We start from the raw sequence: 16,911 nt of genomic DNA on the forward strand, positions 1-16,911 counted from the left end.
CTATTTGTCTCTTATCTTTGTGTGATGTGGTCAGTCACCCTTCCCCTCAAGTCTTGTCTAGCTCTTGACTCCTTCTTACTCTTTTCAGTGGTACTAGATGACTGGCTGAGACTAACTTTTTCCATCATTACCTAAAACACCCTCTCTTGTCAATTAGAAGGGAGGATGGCCCTCCAGCCTCCAGATATCCTCCAGACCCAGGCCATGTGGGGTGACCCTCCCCTCAACCTCCTTCCTTTCTCTGTCCTCAGGGCTCAGAGTCATGAGCTGCTGCCCAGATCCTGTAGGGCTGGAGGGTGCGGTTTCGTGCTGCTGTAGGTGATGGCGTTACTTGGTCACCCAGCATGCGGCGCGCCTGTCTCCACCTCGTCAGTGCAGGCACGGTCGCTGGCATGGCAGAGCACCTTGGGTGGAGCAGACGTGTCTGCTTCCTGGTGTTGGGGACCCGAGGCGTCATGTTTCTGGAAGTGTGGCCTCTTGTTTTCGGTTTGCTCAAAGCTTTGCTCACGCATGGTTTCCCCTTTGCCACTGGGACCAACCTGGGTTCACCTTTTCCTCTAAATGCATTTTGTCTTGTTGCCTGAAAGAAATGCCAAGGCTTCTTGACAATGAGGGATGAGGGCTCTTGTGTTTTCTGTCCTTACCTATGGAAAAGAGCCCCTGTAAGCATGACTGATGGCCCCATGTCACATTTGCTTAGAAACATCTGAGCCATCATTGTTGTTGTTATCTACATGCTATAACTGTCAGCCCAAGCTGTGGTTTGACACTGCTGTGTGGAATTAACTCAGCTCCAGCCAGGAAGGCTGTCAAAGTGCTCGGCGAGGCAAGACGTGTCAGTGCCCCCAGAATATTCTCTGCACTGGGTGGCTGGAAGGGCCCTGCACTCTCCATGCTGGCCACGACCACCCAGGGATTTGAGGGAGACAGGAGGGCAGGCGTCCAGCCAGGATGGGAGGAAGCCTGAGCACCCCGCACCCCTGTCCTACACTCGCTTTGCCGTCTGCTGCTTGCCCTGCATGTCCTGTTCCCCCTCAGGCCCTCACCCTGACCCTCCTCTTTTTCTCCCTGCCCCCTTTCAGAAATCGACAGCAGTGACATGTCGGCCCACGTCACCAGCCCCTCAGGCCGCGTGACCGAGGCAGAGATTGTGCCTGTGGGAAAGAACTCTCACTGTGTCCGGTTTGTGCCCCAGGAGATGGGGGTTCACACCGTCAGCGTCAAGTACCGCGGCCAGCACGTCACCGGCAGCCCCTTCCAGTTCACTGTGGGACCTCTGGGTGAGGGGGGCGCCCAGAAGGTCCGGGCAGGAGGCCCTGGCCTAGAGCGAGGAGAAGCAGGAGTCCCAGGTGAGCGTTCTGGGCAGGCTTTTTACTTGAGAAGATTGAGTTCAGCCTGGCAGAGTGAGCATCCTGCACTCTTCACCCTGTTCTGAAAGGAAGACTTTGTGTGTTACTGATGGATGGTGTGAAGGGGCATTCTTTAAAACAAGGCTTCCGTGGCTAAAGACATTTGGGAATTGCTTACCCAAAGCTAAACAAGTGTCTTACTGAAGGACTTCTCGGAGGCTGTAATTTATGGGTGTGTGTTGTGAGTCTCTAAGAGAGCATCAGGGTCATAAAACCGTTTCCAGGGCATCTTGCAGGCTAATGTTCTTTGGAACATGCTAGAATTCTATAAAACTGATTGTGAAGGTCCCTTGCAGTGGTGGTTGCTGAGTGGGAAAGTCTCTGGGGATGAAACTGAACGTTCTCATCTTGTTCTGACTTGGTTTGCATGTATTCCAAAGATGTCTGATCGCCCATGAGATTAGTGTAGTCATGGATGGGGCTTAGCAAACATCACCAATGCCCTTGCCTGGGTTCTGCTTGGGGTTAGAGAAAGAGGAAAGGGCTGGCAACAAACAGAACCCAGCACCCCATGTTTGAGCCCGAAGAGGGGCCTATACTGGGCTCAGTCACTGACCAGGTGTTTCTTTGTCTCAGCTGAATTCAGCATCTGGACCCGGGAGGCAGGTGCCGGGGGCCTCTCCATCGCTGTTGAGGGCCCCAGTAAGGCCGAGATTACGTTTGATGACCATAAAAACGGATCATGTGGTGTGTCTTATATTGCCCAAGAGCCTGGTAGGTACTCGGGGGCCAATGGAGGACGTTTTCCTTGTTTAGGGATGGTTGGGTTGTAAGGAACAGAAACTCATCAGGCTAGCTCCAATAGAAGAGGAATTTATCCGTATGGGCCCATGGGAATGCGTCCTGGAAATCCAGTTGCAGGATATCCAGCCACGCCTCGAAGGGGTAGGAATTCTTGTTCTCCTTGTCTCTTGGCCTCACTGCTTTATGCTCTTGTTCAACTGTTTCATTCTTCCCACTGACCAGCCTCTCTCTGCCCACCCGTGGCCAGTGGCTGGTGTGGCTGCCCCAGAAGAGTGGCCTCAGCACCTGAGCTCCTCGATCAGGGGTTCTTAACCTTTTGTGTGCCATGAATCCTTTTGGCATCTGGTGAGGCCCATGGGGACCATCTCAGGAAATATTTTTAAACACATGAAATAAAATACTTCAGATTATAAAAGAAATCAACTTTAATAAAATATTGTTATCAAAATCTTTTTAAAGGAACAAACACGCAACATAACAACGTATACACGTTTTCATTAATACATTAAATCATACGATTTGGTGATGGTCTATTAACTACCTTAATTTCTAAGTAGCAGTGAGTGTAAATGGTATGTCAAGATATATATATAAAGCTGGAAAGTGATTGTTTTTGTTGACAAAATCACAAGTCTTAATGTGCTGTGGCTTCTTGTCAACTTTTCTAAAGGAAGGAAATGCTAAATTTCAGTTAGAGTTTAGTAAAAATAAAGATGTACGTTTTTCCCATTCGAGTTTGATGGATCTCCTGAGTACTGTACACAGACCCTTTGTGTGGGCCCAGGTTAAGAATCCCTGCCCTTCTTCCTTGACTAGATTTTCTTTCCTAGTTATCACTCTGCTTCTACCCCTGTTCTCAAAGTTTATGTCTTACACTTCATAGTTCAGTATCAGTAATGGGATCCTAGTTACATGAAGCCCTTTTTATTCTTAAGTATATAATTTTTAATAAAATGCTCTGTCATAAGCCTCTCCTTTGGAGAGAAATTGGGAATACACACCAGATGTTGATGTGTGATTGGTGTGGGGATTCACATATACCCTGGCAAAACACAGAACAAAAACTTCAGTGCTTCAATGCTCTTTGAAATTATTAAACAGAATATCTAAGATAAAAAAAAAAAAAAAAAGAATCCCTGCCCTTTCCAACTAAGAAAATCGCATTGAGCCAGGTGACCCTCTCTGACCCAATCAGCCACAGCCATGGAGTGGGCCAGGGTCTCTCGGAAGGCACTTTGGCCCTAGCTAGAGAAACAAGAGGCCACTCTGGAACCACCTTCCCAGAATCTCTGACATGATGGGTCTTTCCTGTCCCCACAGGTAACTACGAGGTGTCTATCAAGTTCAATGATGAGCACATCCCAGAAAGTCCCTACCTGGTGCCGGTGATCGCGCCCTCCGACGATGCCCGCCGCCTCACTGTTCTGAGCCTTCAGGTGAGACACAAGGAAACATCCATCTCCTTGGCCACAGTCCAGCCAGTGAGGCCCTGGACTCCCAAGGCCCCTTCAATCTCCGACTGTGCCAGGGGCCACAGCACATTTTGACCACGGATGCTGCCAGGCGTAGGGGACCTTTCCTGCAGCAGGGTCACATTCAGGACATGAGACCGTTGGGGCGAGCAGAAAGCAGCCACGGTCAGCAAAACTCCTCAACATTTGCAGACGAGTTTGTTTTCTAAATATTCACTCCAGAGAAACAAAGAAGGCCTGTTAATAATTGGTCAAGGGTTAAGGAGGGCTTTCAAAACAAAACAAACACAAAACTAACAGTCCAGTGATGTTCAGCTTGCTATTATTGGTTTCCTTTTCCTCAAGAAAGTCAATTGTGATTTATTTTATGATGCTGATTTATTTATAGTAAGCGTGCAAAACACTGTATTAAGAACTGTATCAGTGTTATTTCCCTAAATCCTTGCCACAGTCTGGTGAGTAGCTTTTCTTGACCCCCCCCCCCCCCATTTAAAGATAGAACAACTGAGATGCAGAGAGGATCCAGCTATGGGCACCAGCTAGAATGAGGCAGAGTGAGGTCTCGGTGGTTCCAGAACCATGCTCTTAACAGCAGCCACCTTAATCCCAACCCTGGCATTGTGGGAGGTGGTTACATAGCCCAACCTCTTAGAATGGCAGGAAATGCAACTTTTCACCCTGGCTTAAACAGGGCGCTTAATTCAGGGTTGCATTAGAGCCTTCAGCCAAACTAAGAAGTATTGGGGATGCCCTTGGGTCTTAGGACACTGAATCAGATGTAGCAGTTTGGCTGCGGAATAACACCAAAATCCCAGAATGTGATTTCTGGGTAGAGGGGTTTCTAAATAGCCTTCAGCTGCCCCCCAGTTCTTGAACGTATTGGATTGATGAAAACTCAACCTCATATCTCAGATTGGTTCCGTGTACTTGGTTTACATTTGAGAGTCTCACTTTCCCCTGAGGGGGACTGGTACTGCTAGTTGTCTCAAACATTAGGGAACCCAAACAGAACCCAGACCAGGGTCACGGTCTACAGATTGAAGCGGCCTCATCTGGAGAGTACCAAGGATACTGACTGGTCACTGTGGTGCAGATGTTTTTCTTGTGTTTCATTTAAAGGCTTCTTAACAGAAGTTCCTTCTGTGGCCAACTTAACTAAACCCTACGGAGGGAGATAAAGCTGGCATTTGTTGAGGGCAAAGAGCTGCCTTCACGCATCTGGAAGATTTCTTTTGGATCTTGTGAGCCGTTTATCTCCCTCTTGAGGATTTAGTGGCAAGTGAATTCAGGTAACGTAAACGCTTCTGTCCAAAAGGAGCTGATGTGGAGAAATCGGCTCCAAGAAACTTCCCATAGAGTCCTCTTATAACAGTTTGGTCATAAAATATTTAAACAAGTATGCATCAGGCTGGTATGTCCGTCAAGCTTGTGTAGCCAGCTGCTACAACAGGAGGGACCTGTGTGTCAACTTTGTCCCCTGTTCTCCCCACGTCACTTGATGCCAAGTGATATGTAAATTATTTACTGGAGATTTATTGGCAAGGCTGCACGGCAACATCTGGTGCTGGTTAGGAAAGAGAGCCGTGTATTGTTTTGTCTTGCTTTTGAGACTTTTTAGAAAATTGGAGTCGGCTGGCATTCTGTAGGGGAGGGTGTGGCATGGGGGTGGTCTGGCGATCAAAGACTCCTTAATTTTGTGTTCAGTCCTCCGTCATCTGTAACCTCTAGGGCAGCTCAGTCTAGTAGAATGTTCTGCAGCAGTTGGCATGTCCCACATCTCCGATGAGCAGTATGGTAGCCATGAGCCACATGTGGCTCTTGAGCCCTTGAAATGTGGCTAGTGTAACTGAGGGACTGAGTTTTTTTGTTTGTTTGTTTGTTTTAATTTATGGCTGTGTTGTGTCTTCGTTGCTGCGCTAGTTGCCGCGAGTGGGGGGCTACTCTTCGTTGCGGTGCGCGGGCTTCTCATTGCAGTGGCTTCTCTTGTTGCAGAGCACGGGCTCTAGGTGCCTGGGCTTCAGTTAATTTTGGCACATGGGCTTCAGTAGTTGTGGTTCACGGGCTTAGTTGCTCCGCAGCATGTGGGATCTTCCCGGACCAGGGCTCGAACTCATGTCCTCTGCATTGGCAGGCGGATTCTTAACCACTGGACCACCAGGGAAGTCCAGAACTGAGTTTTTAATTTTAATTGATTTAAATTTAACTGTATATAACCACATGTGGCTAGTGACTACTGAACGAGGCAGCACTGCTTATAGCGCCTTGAAGCTAAGATGTGATCCTTGGACCAGCAGCCTCAGCATCCCCTGGGGAACTTCTTAGAAACATGGAGTCCCAGGGTCCGTTTCAGACCCACTGAATCAGAATCTGCATTTCAACAAGACCCTCGGTTGCACATTAAGTGTGAGCCCTGCTGCTTTAGAGTTATCATCTGAGTAGCTGTCCAACCATGTTTACATCAAAACTGCTGGCTTGTAAAATTTTGCTATTCAGGATTGGCCAATCTTAAGATATCTTAAGCATCTGAACTTCCAATCCCCTTCTCCCAGCAGAGGATGTAGTTTCCAAGACAAAGCATGGAGAGTGAAACTGATCTACTCAAGAGCAAAAGCTACACTTCTCCCATGGCTTTTTTGGGGGGACTAACAACTTCTAAATGCATGTTAATAGGAGCTGACATTTTTAAACTTTCCTATGTATGGACCAGGCCCTGTGCTGAGTGCCTTGAATGCGTAACTTCGTTGAATCCTCACAGCAGCTCTCTGAGGTAGATTTGGTTATTATGCCTGTTTTTACAGAGGCGGAAACTGAGACTCAAACAGGTTCAACAGTTTAGTTATGTAGCTAGGAAGCGGCAGTAAATCCAGGTTCTGCTGGTTTTTAGCCACTGTGCAGTACTGCATGAAAGAAAAGTCATGTGTGGCCCTTTACAAGTTTATTAAAAGTTCCCTGCATCTCCACCCTTGAGATACAAAGCCTTTGTTCATGTTAGTGAGTGCAGGGTTTTATCAGCTGCCAGCCTCCTCCTAAAAAGGCGGTGGGGAGAGGAAGTCTTTTTTTTCTTTCTTTCTTTCTTCTTTTTTGAGGGAGGGGGAAGATCTGGAAGATTCTGGGTTTTCTGGCCTGTACAACTCTTGTTTGGGATGCTGAAACTGTAATCCTGCTGGCCAGGGTGTCTTAAGTCCCCAAACCTAGGAACCATCTCTGAATCACGATGGTTTAGATACAAGACCATGCAGATGTGTGTCTCTGCTTTCTTATATTTAATGCTAGAAACGTGGAATTACTCAACCTGCTCTTTTGTTGCCAGGTGTTATATAGGAAAACATATTCCAGGCCTGTTTGCATGAGAACTGTCCCCCCGCTGGAATCCTGGGTTGGGTCGGTATATGCTGTTGAGCAAGAACACCGAGGGCTGTAACGCATCTCATGTATTAAATTCTCAGGAATCAGGATTAAAAGTTAACCAGCCAGCCTCCTTTGCTATAAGGTTGAATGGGGCAAAAGGCAAGATCGATGCAAAGGTGCACAGCCCCTCTGGAGCCGTGGAGGAATGCCACGTGTCTGAGCTGGAGCCAGGTAAGCACCAGCGCCCGCACCAGGAATGTTTCTGCAAACACGTATCCTGACGGAGGGGTCATCTGCCTCTGCAAGGCCTTCGGATTCCCTTTGCTGTTGCCAGACACTGTTTATAAATGAGGGTATAAACATTTGCCAGGGGCAGGCTTTTTTTTTTTTTTTTAAACAAATACTTCTTTATTTTCAGTTGTTTTTCAGATTTCTTTCACATGACATTCATTGTGATGTTCTCTCATATTTTAATAAAATATCACAGATCTTTATTGTTTACCTTATGAAATGAATAAGTACACTCTGATCTCTCTTTACTCTGAGAAAAAGGTTGATTGCTGTAAATTAAGAAAAGAGAATCTGGGGGATTCCCTGGCGGTCCAGGGACTCTGCACTTTCACTGCTGAGTGCCCGGGTTCAATCCCTGGTTGGGGAACTAACATCCCGCTAGCCGTGCAGCTGAAAAAAGGAAAGAGAGAATCTGGGTCCCCAGTAGGACTTAATAGCATGAGATTCTCTTGCTCGCTGCCTTGGTGTATGGAATTCTGTGATGTCAATCAACTTGAACGAGACCATTTTTCTAGTGAACATTTATTAAGTATCAGAGACTTGACAGGAAGGTAAGGCTGAGGAAGTCATGATTCCTGCCTTCAGGGAGGAGCACAGAGTCTAGTGAGGACCTAAAGAGTGTGAGCCAGAAAGGTGCAATGCACAGGTGAGGACCCCAGCTGATCACCAGCAGCACAGCAGAATTGAGAACCAAATGGTAAAGATGGTCAGAGCAGGAGAGGAAAAGGGTTTCTGCTTTGACAAGGTCAGAAGGACTTCTCGGAGGAGGTAACATTGAATATGGGCCCTGATACATGAGGACGAGCCCTGTGACCACTGCCCTTATTGGGTGTTTACTGTGTACCCTGCTCTGCGTGCAGCGAGGGTAGACACCTGGGACCTGGGTTGGCATTTAGACATCTTCCTCCCACTGGGAGGAAAAAGAAAGGGCAGTGGGGAGCCTCAGAAGGAACAGATGTGTGGGCTTTAAACCCATATCTGGTCAGATAATGGTTTAAGTCTGACCACATCATAGTGAATGTGTTGGTACATCTGAAAGGCAAGGTGGTAAGCCGACGCTCGCAGAGCGGTCCGTTTGAGAAAACAGTATTAATCAGTAGTGTTAGAAATGCAGAGGAAGGACTTGAGGTCAGAGAACTATAACATTTGGTGACCAGTTGGCCACAGGGAATGAAAGTGAATTCAGAAAGGTTACATGGAGCTTGGTGATGGGGTAGAAAAATGATGATGCAGTTAACAAAGCTCAGGACAGCAGCCATGGGTGAGCAAGGGCTGGTCACTGCCTTACAGAGTTTAATACTTTATTTTTTGAGAGGTTTTTAGGTGTCCCTGAGATATCCAAGTGGGAACATTTAATAGATCTCTACTGCATTGGAATTTAGCCACCAAGTGAGATATGGCGTCCTCAGCCCCAGGCAGTATTTGAAGCCCCAGCAGTGTCTGAGACCCCACCAGCCTGACACAGTTAGGATGCCGTTGGTAACGAATTACAGAACACCCATCTCGAGCCAATTCACATAATAAAGGGGGTCCATTACACACATGGTCCATTACAAGGGGGTCTGTTCATTCACGTAAGTGGAAAGTTCAAGATCTAAGGTGGGTTTCAGCACCAATTTAATTCAGCCATTCAGCTATATTCTCCAAGGCCCCGAACATCTCTGCTCTTTCTTCTGATTTGTGGACCTCATTCTGAAAGTGGCCTTCCTCTTGGTGGTAAGAAGGCTGCAGCAGCACACAACGCCAATCAAGAGAGACATTCTCTCCTCAAGATTCTTTCTCCAGGAGTCTTAGATGTTCCTTTTGCAGAAGCCTCCAGCAAACCTCCCCTCCTATCTCACTGAACATACATGCCTGTTCCTGAGTCCCTTCCTGTGTGGTTAAATGCCATGTGCTAATTGACTTAGGCTTGGGGAAAGAGGGATTTCTCCCCCTGCTATCCCACATTCATTTGACCCAATCAAGGACCATACGTGGACATGGGGGTGGGATCACTTTTCCCTGTAGCACATTGGCTTTCAGAGAGGAGGGGTGGGTACCAGCTGGGGACTGATGGGGGACGTGCAGTGTTGAAGGATATGGGTGGCAGCTCCATATGGAGAGAGTCCAGAGGAGAAGACAAGAGGATTTGGGTGGAGCTTTGAGCGACAAAAGTTCTGAAGGGGATGGAGGGTACAAGGAGCCAGGGAGAGGCTGAGAGACTGACTGGAGGAGAACAGACTCTGCATCCCAGCTGGGAGCACTTCAAGGAGGAAGGGGTGGTCAAGTGGTGCATGGTGGAAGGATATTCTAGGTGCCCATTTCAGTTTATAGATCATCTTACCACATGCTGTGAGCCAAACACACAGTAAGAAACCTGGCCATTGCCCTGTGGGGCAGTTGCTAGCTTGGAGCTTAATTAAGGAGCATTAGTCTCAGTTGGAACCATTTTTTCCCCTGGCCAAGCAGAGAAACTGCGCCAGAAGTGAGCTTTTCATAAAGGAAGTGTTTTTCTGAGGCCAAAGCCACAGAGGATTAAACACAGAATTTGAGATTTGGATGCATTTCCCAAAGGGCTGTCTAGGTACAGACAAATAGGCCCATCTGGTTTTGATCACCAACATATTGGGTGCCAGGCTTGCAGTAGGGCCATTTCTTATTAGTGATGTAAAATCGGCCCTCTCAGGTTGGGCTCCTGTCCTTTGTCCCCACCCACCTTGGTCGGGTCCACGGGCCCACTTTTACCCTGTGCCTTTGTTCACTCTCCCAGATAAGTATGCTGTTCGCTTCATCCCCCACGAGAATGGTGTCCACACGATCGACGTCAAGTTCAACGGGAGCCACGTGGTTGGAAGTCCCTTCAAAGTACGAGTTGGGGAACCCGGACAAGCGGGGAACCCTGCCCTGGTGTCCGCCTACGGCTCAGGGCTCGAGGGGGGCACCACAGGTAACACACTGCCTCTGCCTCTTGTCTTTAACGGAGTTGTCCCCGGGGAAGAGCAGGTGGAACTCTTCAAGCCCCCGGGAAGCCTGCCATCCTCTCTCCCCAGGGAAACTTCAGTAATGCACCCTTGGGAGGCTCTCGCTTGACCTGCGGTAAATCCAGAGTGAGGGCTTGATGGCTGCGTTCTCACAGCTCATTACTGTTCGTCGTGCTGCAGCTGTCTTCCTTTGCCAGATTCTTTTAGGACCGGGACACTGATAGGGAATACAACACAGCATCTTTTGTTTTGAGGGTTCCTTTGCCTGCACAGAGTTCATGATGCATGTAACGGGCCTCTGGGGAGGTCCCCTACCCACCAGCTCCTTTAGTGGACCCTGGCCTCCTAGAAACACATTCAGTCGGCAGTAAGACCTGTCACAGCCTGGCTCCTTTTTATTCTAATCCTAACGGGGGAGGAGAAAAGACGAAAACAGTCAAATTCTTTTTTAGTCTTTGCCACAGATGGAACACGTTTGATTGTGAAAAATACTGGCAGTGAGGAAGTATGTAAAGTTCCATCTTGCTTCTCCTCCCTCCCTCCCTCTGGGTCCAGGAGGAAACACGGCTTAACAGATCAGGGGAGGACCTTCCAATTGTCTCTTTGTTGGTCTTCATTCTTGGTCACTTGGTTGCTTAGCTAGTCGGTTTGTTAAAAAGGTAGACATGGAGTTTTATTTTATAGAAATAGTCTTAGTGCTATTTGTATTTCAGTACGACTTGCTTTTGTCACTTGACATCTTAAGGAACTTTCCATGTCAAAACCTACAGATCTACCTGCCTTGTAATGGCTGTAGTTAGTGTCCATACCGTGAATGTAGAGGTGGGCATCAGGGGTGTCTAGTGTGTCACTGTTACGGAAGGTGCCAGGGTGGGGAGCTTGTCCACTTACGTTTCTTTGCAGGCGTGGACTCACTGGGACGCAGTTTGCGTCTGAGTGTTACTTTGGGGCCTCTTAGGAAGGATTCTTGAGTTCCTTGTGTGTGCACATTTTGCTGTTAGTCTCCCCCCTATCCCACATGGTGAGTGGGACAGAGCAGACCCACAGGCAAGGGGATGAGTGGCCATGGTTTCCCGGCATCCAGCCCTGTGGAGCGAGTGTCGTAAGGGGACGAGGGGCCCTCCCGGGTGCAGGAGTGACTGACCGGCTGGTGTGCCACCCTGCAACTCTGGCAACTGAAGCAGTGGCCTCAGCAAAACCTCCCACAGGGTCTGCATGAGTACTTCTCATCTCCCCAGGCCCATCCTGTCTGGCTCCACACTGAACTCTGGGCCAGCAGCTTGCCCTTTGTAAAAGGCACTGTATTGTTTCACCCTAGGCAATGTCCATTATACAGATGAGCAAAGTGAGAACTCAGAAAGGTTGAGTCACTCCCCAAGCTTACTTAGCTTGGAGCGGGCAGAGCCAGAACCAGTCCAGGTTCATAACCTCAAGGCCTGCTCACTTAACCCCTGAGTTTTGCTGCCTCCCTAAATGGCTGGCTCGCCCTGAGGCAGTGGCTACATCCCTGGCCTGCTTTGTGGGGTGTCCTACACAAGGACACCTATCTTCCCAGCTGCCCTGGAAGGTCCCCAGGCAGTAGTTCAGGCATTTGGCTCCTGACAAGCCATCCACCCTTGAAGCCCAGGTGGGGTCCTCCTGGCACTTGGAGCCCCAGCAGGCCCTGGTCCAGGCCCCGCAGCAGCCACTGAGGTCTCCTTTGCTGCCAGCAGCCACCCATCCCCCTGCTGGGACACACCTGCTGTGCCCAGGGCCTCTCATGCTTCCTGTTGGCTGTTCACGAGCCTTCTCAGGAGCTCAGGTTTCAGGCTGTGCTTTGCCAGCACTGGATGCTACTGAGGGAAGGAGCTGGTCTTGCAGGGAGACTTCCAGCCAGGAGGGAGAGGTACAGAACAAGCCTGTTTCAAATCCTGTGTAAATATTGCTCTTGTCAAGGGGAAGGTGTCTTGTTTTTCTATCCCTCCCGCTCCCAGGCCTTTTCCCAAATATCCATCCCAGGATTACACAGCTGCAGTGTGTGTGGAATGAAAAGGTGTCTCTGCCCGGCTGCTGGAGGGCCTGCATCCTGACCTTCGGAACAAAGCAAGCTTCCCTGTGTTTTTATGGGTGGGCTGGCGGTATCTCTTGGCTCACGCTTTAAATGGTCAGTTCTGCAGGTTTTAGAGCAGGGGAATGTGGAGAATTTGGGGTGGGACTGTCTGCTGCAGAGGGACTGAGAAGGTCAGGAGTTAGACCAGGGAGTTCCAGACTCTCTGGCTGGAAGAGCCATTTTCCTGATGAAATGCCCCAGGAACCCCAGTGTGCACGAGATGTAAGGGGAGAGCCTCCTTCCCTCCCGTTACCCCTCACCCACCTTGAAGATGGAGGAGGGCTGCATTAAACATGCATTAAACTCACAGGAACTCATCTGTATATACACGGGGGTACAGGGGAACACCGCCATACCCAGAGATGTCTGGGGTACTGATTCTGGCTGGAGGTGGTGATGAGAGGGACTCCTGCATGTGGATTTTCTTTCTCCCATCTGCTCTCAGGCGAGTGCATTAGCTCCAGGTTAGACAGACCTTATGTTTAAACCCCAGTTCAGCCATTCCCCAGCTGTGTGTCTTAGGGTGAGTTATTTGACCTCACTGAGCCTACACTTCGTTCCTGTAAAATGGTAATAATAAAGGAGCCCACCTGATAGGTTGCTCTCGCCCTGTAATTCCTTATTTCTCTTTTCCCACCTCATCTTCCTCTCTGGACCCTCACAATCAGGATGAACTGATGTTTCTTAGGAATGGAGCAATCCTGTCCTTTCTACTGCAGCCAGGTCTTTTCATCTTCACTTTAAAAGTATCTTTCCTTGCTGTCACTTGCAGCTGCTTCCTGGAAACGCTGTCCCTTGTTTGAATACCCCCTCCCTTTCCCCAACGCCCTTGCTTCAGCAGGGCAGCGGCTGAGTGAAGGGCTCCTGGGCTGCCCAGTATAGAGACAAGGTTGAGACAGTTGTGGAGGCAGGGTGGGGGGGTGGTGCTGGGACAGGAGCCTCGGGAGCTTTTCCAGAAACATCTGGGTTGTATTCTGGGTTGCATGATAGCAGCTCCTTTGTCTTATTGATAACCAGAACAGTAATTCTTTCTCCGGCAGCCTCCGAGCTATAATTAAACCAAAATAGTTCCCAGGTGGGGCGCGTCCAGGGCTCTAGAAGAAGCCCAGCCCCGCAGAATGCTATGCTGGGGATGCCCCATAGAGGGCACTGTAGCAGGTGTGCAGCTGGTGACTGACCGCCTCTTCCCCTTCTGAACTAGAAAGGGGCCTGGGGGAGTGGGGCCTTTTTCAGGGCCTTGGGCTCAGGCAGGAACGCCACAGTGGTCATTGGTTGGCACTGTCTTTTGGCCCAGCTTTCCTTCTGTCACGAGGGAGGATGTCTGTGCAGGAGGCCCTCATGGACCAGGCAGGCAAGAAGTAGGATGTCCTGGAGCTGCAGTTAGAGCATCTGAGGCAGCCCCGCTGCCCATCCAGAGGCCAGGAGACGGGCCTGGGGTCTGAACCCCCTCAGACTTGCTTCAGTACCAGCTCTGCCCCTTTCTCATGTAGCTCTGATTGGCATGTGGTTGAACCTCCTTGAGCCTCATTGTCGTTTGTTAAAGACGAATCACTGGGCATGTAAAATGATGGGCACAGGATCTGGAGCCGGAGTGGTGCCAGTGGTATTATCAGGAGCTGCTGTTCTGGTCCTGTTCTTGTTTCTGGTGTTCAAGGCAAAGTGGCAGGGCTGGCAGATCCTAGCGGCTACCCCGGTCTTCAGCGTGGTGTCTGGGGCTAGGAGCCTGAGGAGGAAGGAGGCAGAACGGGGCTGCCTGGGCTTCTCCAAGTCCAACCAGAGGAGAAAGGAAAGGTCAGAGGGGCCCACGCTTCCCCCACCCTTGTGGGCAGAGCTGGCCCTTGGGGGCGGAAGCAGCATTTCAGGCTCTCATTGATGACTCAGGCTTCTCGCCCTCAGCCACGGCTCGTGCCCAGAGGAGAAAACAAGGCGGTGCGTGCTTGTGGACAGAATGTTGGCCACACTCCTGCCTGGGCCTTGGAAAGGGGTTACCATCCCGCAGGGCCTGAGGTTCTCTGCACCAGCAGCTCAGAGCTAGTACTGGTGGGTTCCCGTGCCACCAAGGTGACCCCTCTGAGAGGGAACCTCCGTGTGCCCCGCCACTGCTTCAGGGCCCCCAGAACGCTCCCCAAAGCACACCCTCCCCATCCCTCCAAACCTTCCACGTGATCTTTATTCCTGCTTCCTTTCTCCCAGGTATCCAGTCTGAATTTTTCATCAACACCACCCGAGCAGGGCCAGGGACATTGTCCGTCACCATTGAAGGCCCGTCCAAGGTTAAAATGGATTGCCAGGAAACCCCCGAAGGGTACAAAGTCATGTACACCCCCATGGCTCCTGGAAGCTACCTAATTGGCGTCAAATATGGCGGGCCCAACCACATCGTGGGCAGCCCGTTCAAGGCCAAGGTGACAGGTAACAACCACAGACACCTTTAAAAGTTATTCTTCCCCCTGTGGAGGTGATCTTGTCAGATTACCAGCAGAGCCATTCGATAGTAGAAACTGGATGATTTTAGAGATGTTGAATCTGCTTTGAATCTTGAATGTAAAGAAATGGTAGGACATGTCAGAGTGACTGCATATTCGAAAACTTGCAAAATAAGCAGGCAGAGTAGGGGTGTAGAAGTTGAGAAAGCACATTAGGTGGTTTTCTGTCTCAAACAGAAAAGAAAGAATGTTTACATATTTGAGATCTTACGTATTTGTTTAGGTCAGGGCCTGAAAATTCCCCTCATTTCTAACCTTCACTTTTAAAATAATCAAAAGTTTTTATTAAATTTATAAAAATGTGCCTCCTTCAGAGCACTGGAAAAAATACCAAACAGTAAAAACCACTTCACCGCCCACCACCCAAGGTAACCACCATAAATATTGTGGTGAATTCCTTCCACGTGTCTCTTTCTGCTTGGTTCACTGTCATATAAGTAGCATAGGTTCATTGCAGAAAATTTAATTAAAATTAAGTAAATTAAAAATTCAGATAGAAAAATCATCTAATATGCCGAGAGGGGAACTCCTTGGCAGTCCAGTGGTTAGGACTCAGCACTTTCACAGCCGAGGGTGCAATTTCAGTCCCTGGTCAAGGACCTAGGATCCCACAAGCTCCGCCGCACCACCCAAAAAAAAAAATATATGCAGAATCATTTTTGGTATTTTGTCAATGTCCTCCCACATGTTTACACTGCTTATATATAGAGTATTTTATATAAATGGAAGGTTATCCATTCCATAGGGTTGCACGTGGTTATATTCCTGGAGGCACGTGCTTACGACCTGGAAGGACTTCCAGGTCAAGTCAGCCAAGGCCAGACTCTCCCATATACCCAGAAAGCCAGATCTTAGTTGTGTGGAGCAGGACCCCAGAACCCCATAGAAGACATTATGGGGGGTGAGATGGAAAAGTTGTGGCATTTAGATCCAGGTGTTGGGGGGCGTGAGGTAGGGGTGTGGTGGCTTTTGGATCCAGGTGCTGGGGAGCCGGGGCTCTCCTGGGGCTTCTGCATGGGGTACTTGCCTTGTCTGGTCAGTCATGCCTGCTTCTCTCCCTTCCATGTCCTAGGCCAGCGTCTGGTCAGCCCCGGCTCGGCCAACGAGACCTCATCCATCCTGGTGGAGTCAGTGACCAGGTCCTCCACGGAGACCTGCTATAGCGCCATCCCCAAGGCATCCTCAGATGCCAGCAAGGTGACCTCCAAGGGGGCGGGGCTCTCGAAGGCATTTGTGGGCCAGAAGAGCTCCTTCCTGGTGGACTGCAGCAAAGCCGGTAGGCAGCCTGGCCCTGCTCAGGGAATAGAGGGCATGGGGCGACACCCTCTGTTCTGTGTACTTTGGTCTTTCCTGCTCTGGTCTGCAGTGCCCACCCACCCATGTAACCCAGACATTTGCAAGTAACTGTGTTCATTGCCCTGTTCTGCACTTAATATTTTTAAATGATTTGCCTCTTGATTTTTTCCAAATGACCTCAAGGTACATAGGAAAGGTCGTGTTATCCTCATTGCATTCAGTAACCTGGCCTCTCCTCTGTCACTAATTGCTATAATTGCAATTTGAACTTGGGTATTTATTTGGGTGTCAATGATAGTTGCCTGGGTTCTGGCATCTAGCACATCTGGGCTGGAAACCTGGCTTCACCACTTACTTATTTCTCCCTTCCTCTCTCCCTCCCTCCCTTTCTTCCTTCCTTCCTTAATTTCCAAAGCTTATTAGCCGAGTGACCATGGGAAACTTACTAAATCTCTTTCTAAAAGTCAGTTTCCTCTGCTCTAAAATGGGAATAGTCATAGGACCTTCCTGAAGGTTCTCATGAGAATAAATGAGATCAGAGTAGCCAACACTTACATAGCCTTTACTGTGTGCTGAGGGCTTCACATACAATAACTCCTCTAAACCTCACAAGAAGCCCATGAGGTAGGTGCTAGTGTCATCCCCTGTTTACAGATGGGGAAGCTAAGGCAGAGAGAGGGGAAGTTCCATGTCCAAGGTCACCCACCCAGGAAGTGGCAGGGCAGAGATTTGAACCCATAAGAGTCCTGCTCGTAATTGCTGCACTCTCCCACCTCTCAAAGGTCCCCAGCATCATCAGAGAAGCTTAACAGGCAG

General features: G+C 49.3%; 1 protein-coding gene across 15 annotated transcripts in view; it reads left to right on the forward strand.

Moving 5' to 3' along the window:
- The window catches only part of FLNB (filamin B), a 138,839-nt gene that overhangs the window by 120,215 nt on the left and 1,713 nt on the right, over window positions 1-16,911 (forward strand). For 13 of the 15 annotated variants that reach the window (XM_089918110.1, XM_089918111.1, XM_089918112.1 and 10 more), the window contains 7 exons: window positions 1,083-1,349; window positions 1,986-2,123; window positions 3,474-3,589; window positions 7,072-7,204; window positions 10,014-10,190; window positions 14,507-14,725; window positions 15,872-16,075. In XM_089918110.1, the coding sequence (XP_089774236.1) occupies window positions 1,083-1,349; window positions 1,986-2,123; window positions 3,474-3,589; window positions 7,072-7,204; window positions 10,014-10,190; window positions 14,507-14,725; window positions 15,872-16,075 (1,254 nt within the window). The other 2 variants (XR_016394477.1, XM_089918120.1) reach the window with 2 other exon arrangements.

The sequence above is a fragment of the Delphinapterus leucas genome, chromosome 10 (assembly GCF_059928025.1).
Source record: "Delphinapterus leucas isolate spDelLeu-1000000601 "Yukka" chromosome 10, BTC_Dleu_Yukka2, whole genome shotgun sequence".
NCBI classification, from domain to species: domain Eukaryota; kingdom Metazoa; phylum Chordata; class Mammalia; order Artiodactyla; family Monodontidae; genus Delphinapterus; species Delphinapterus leucas.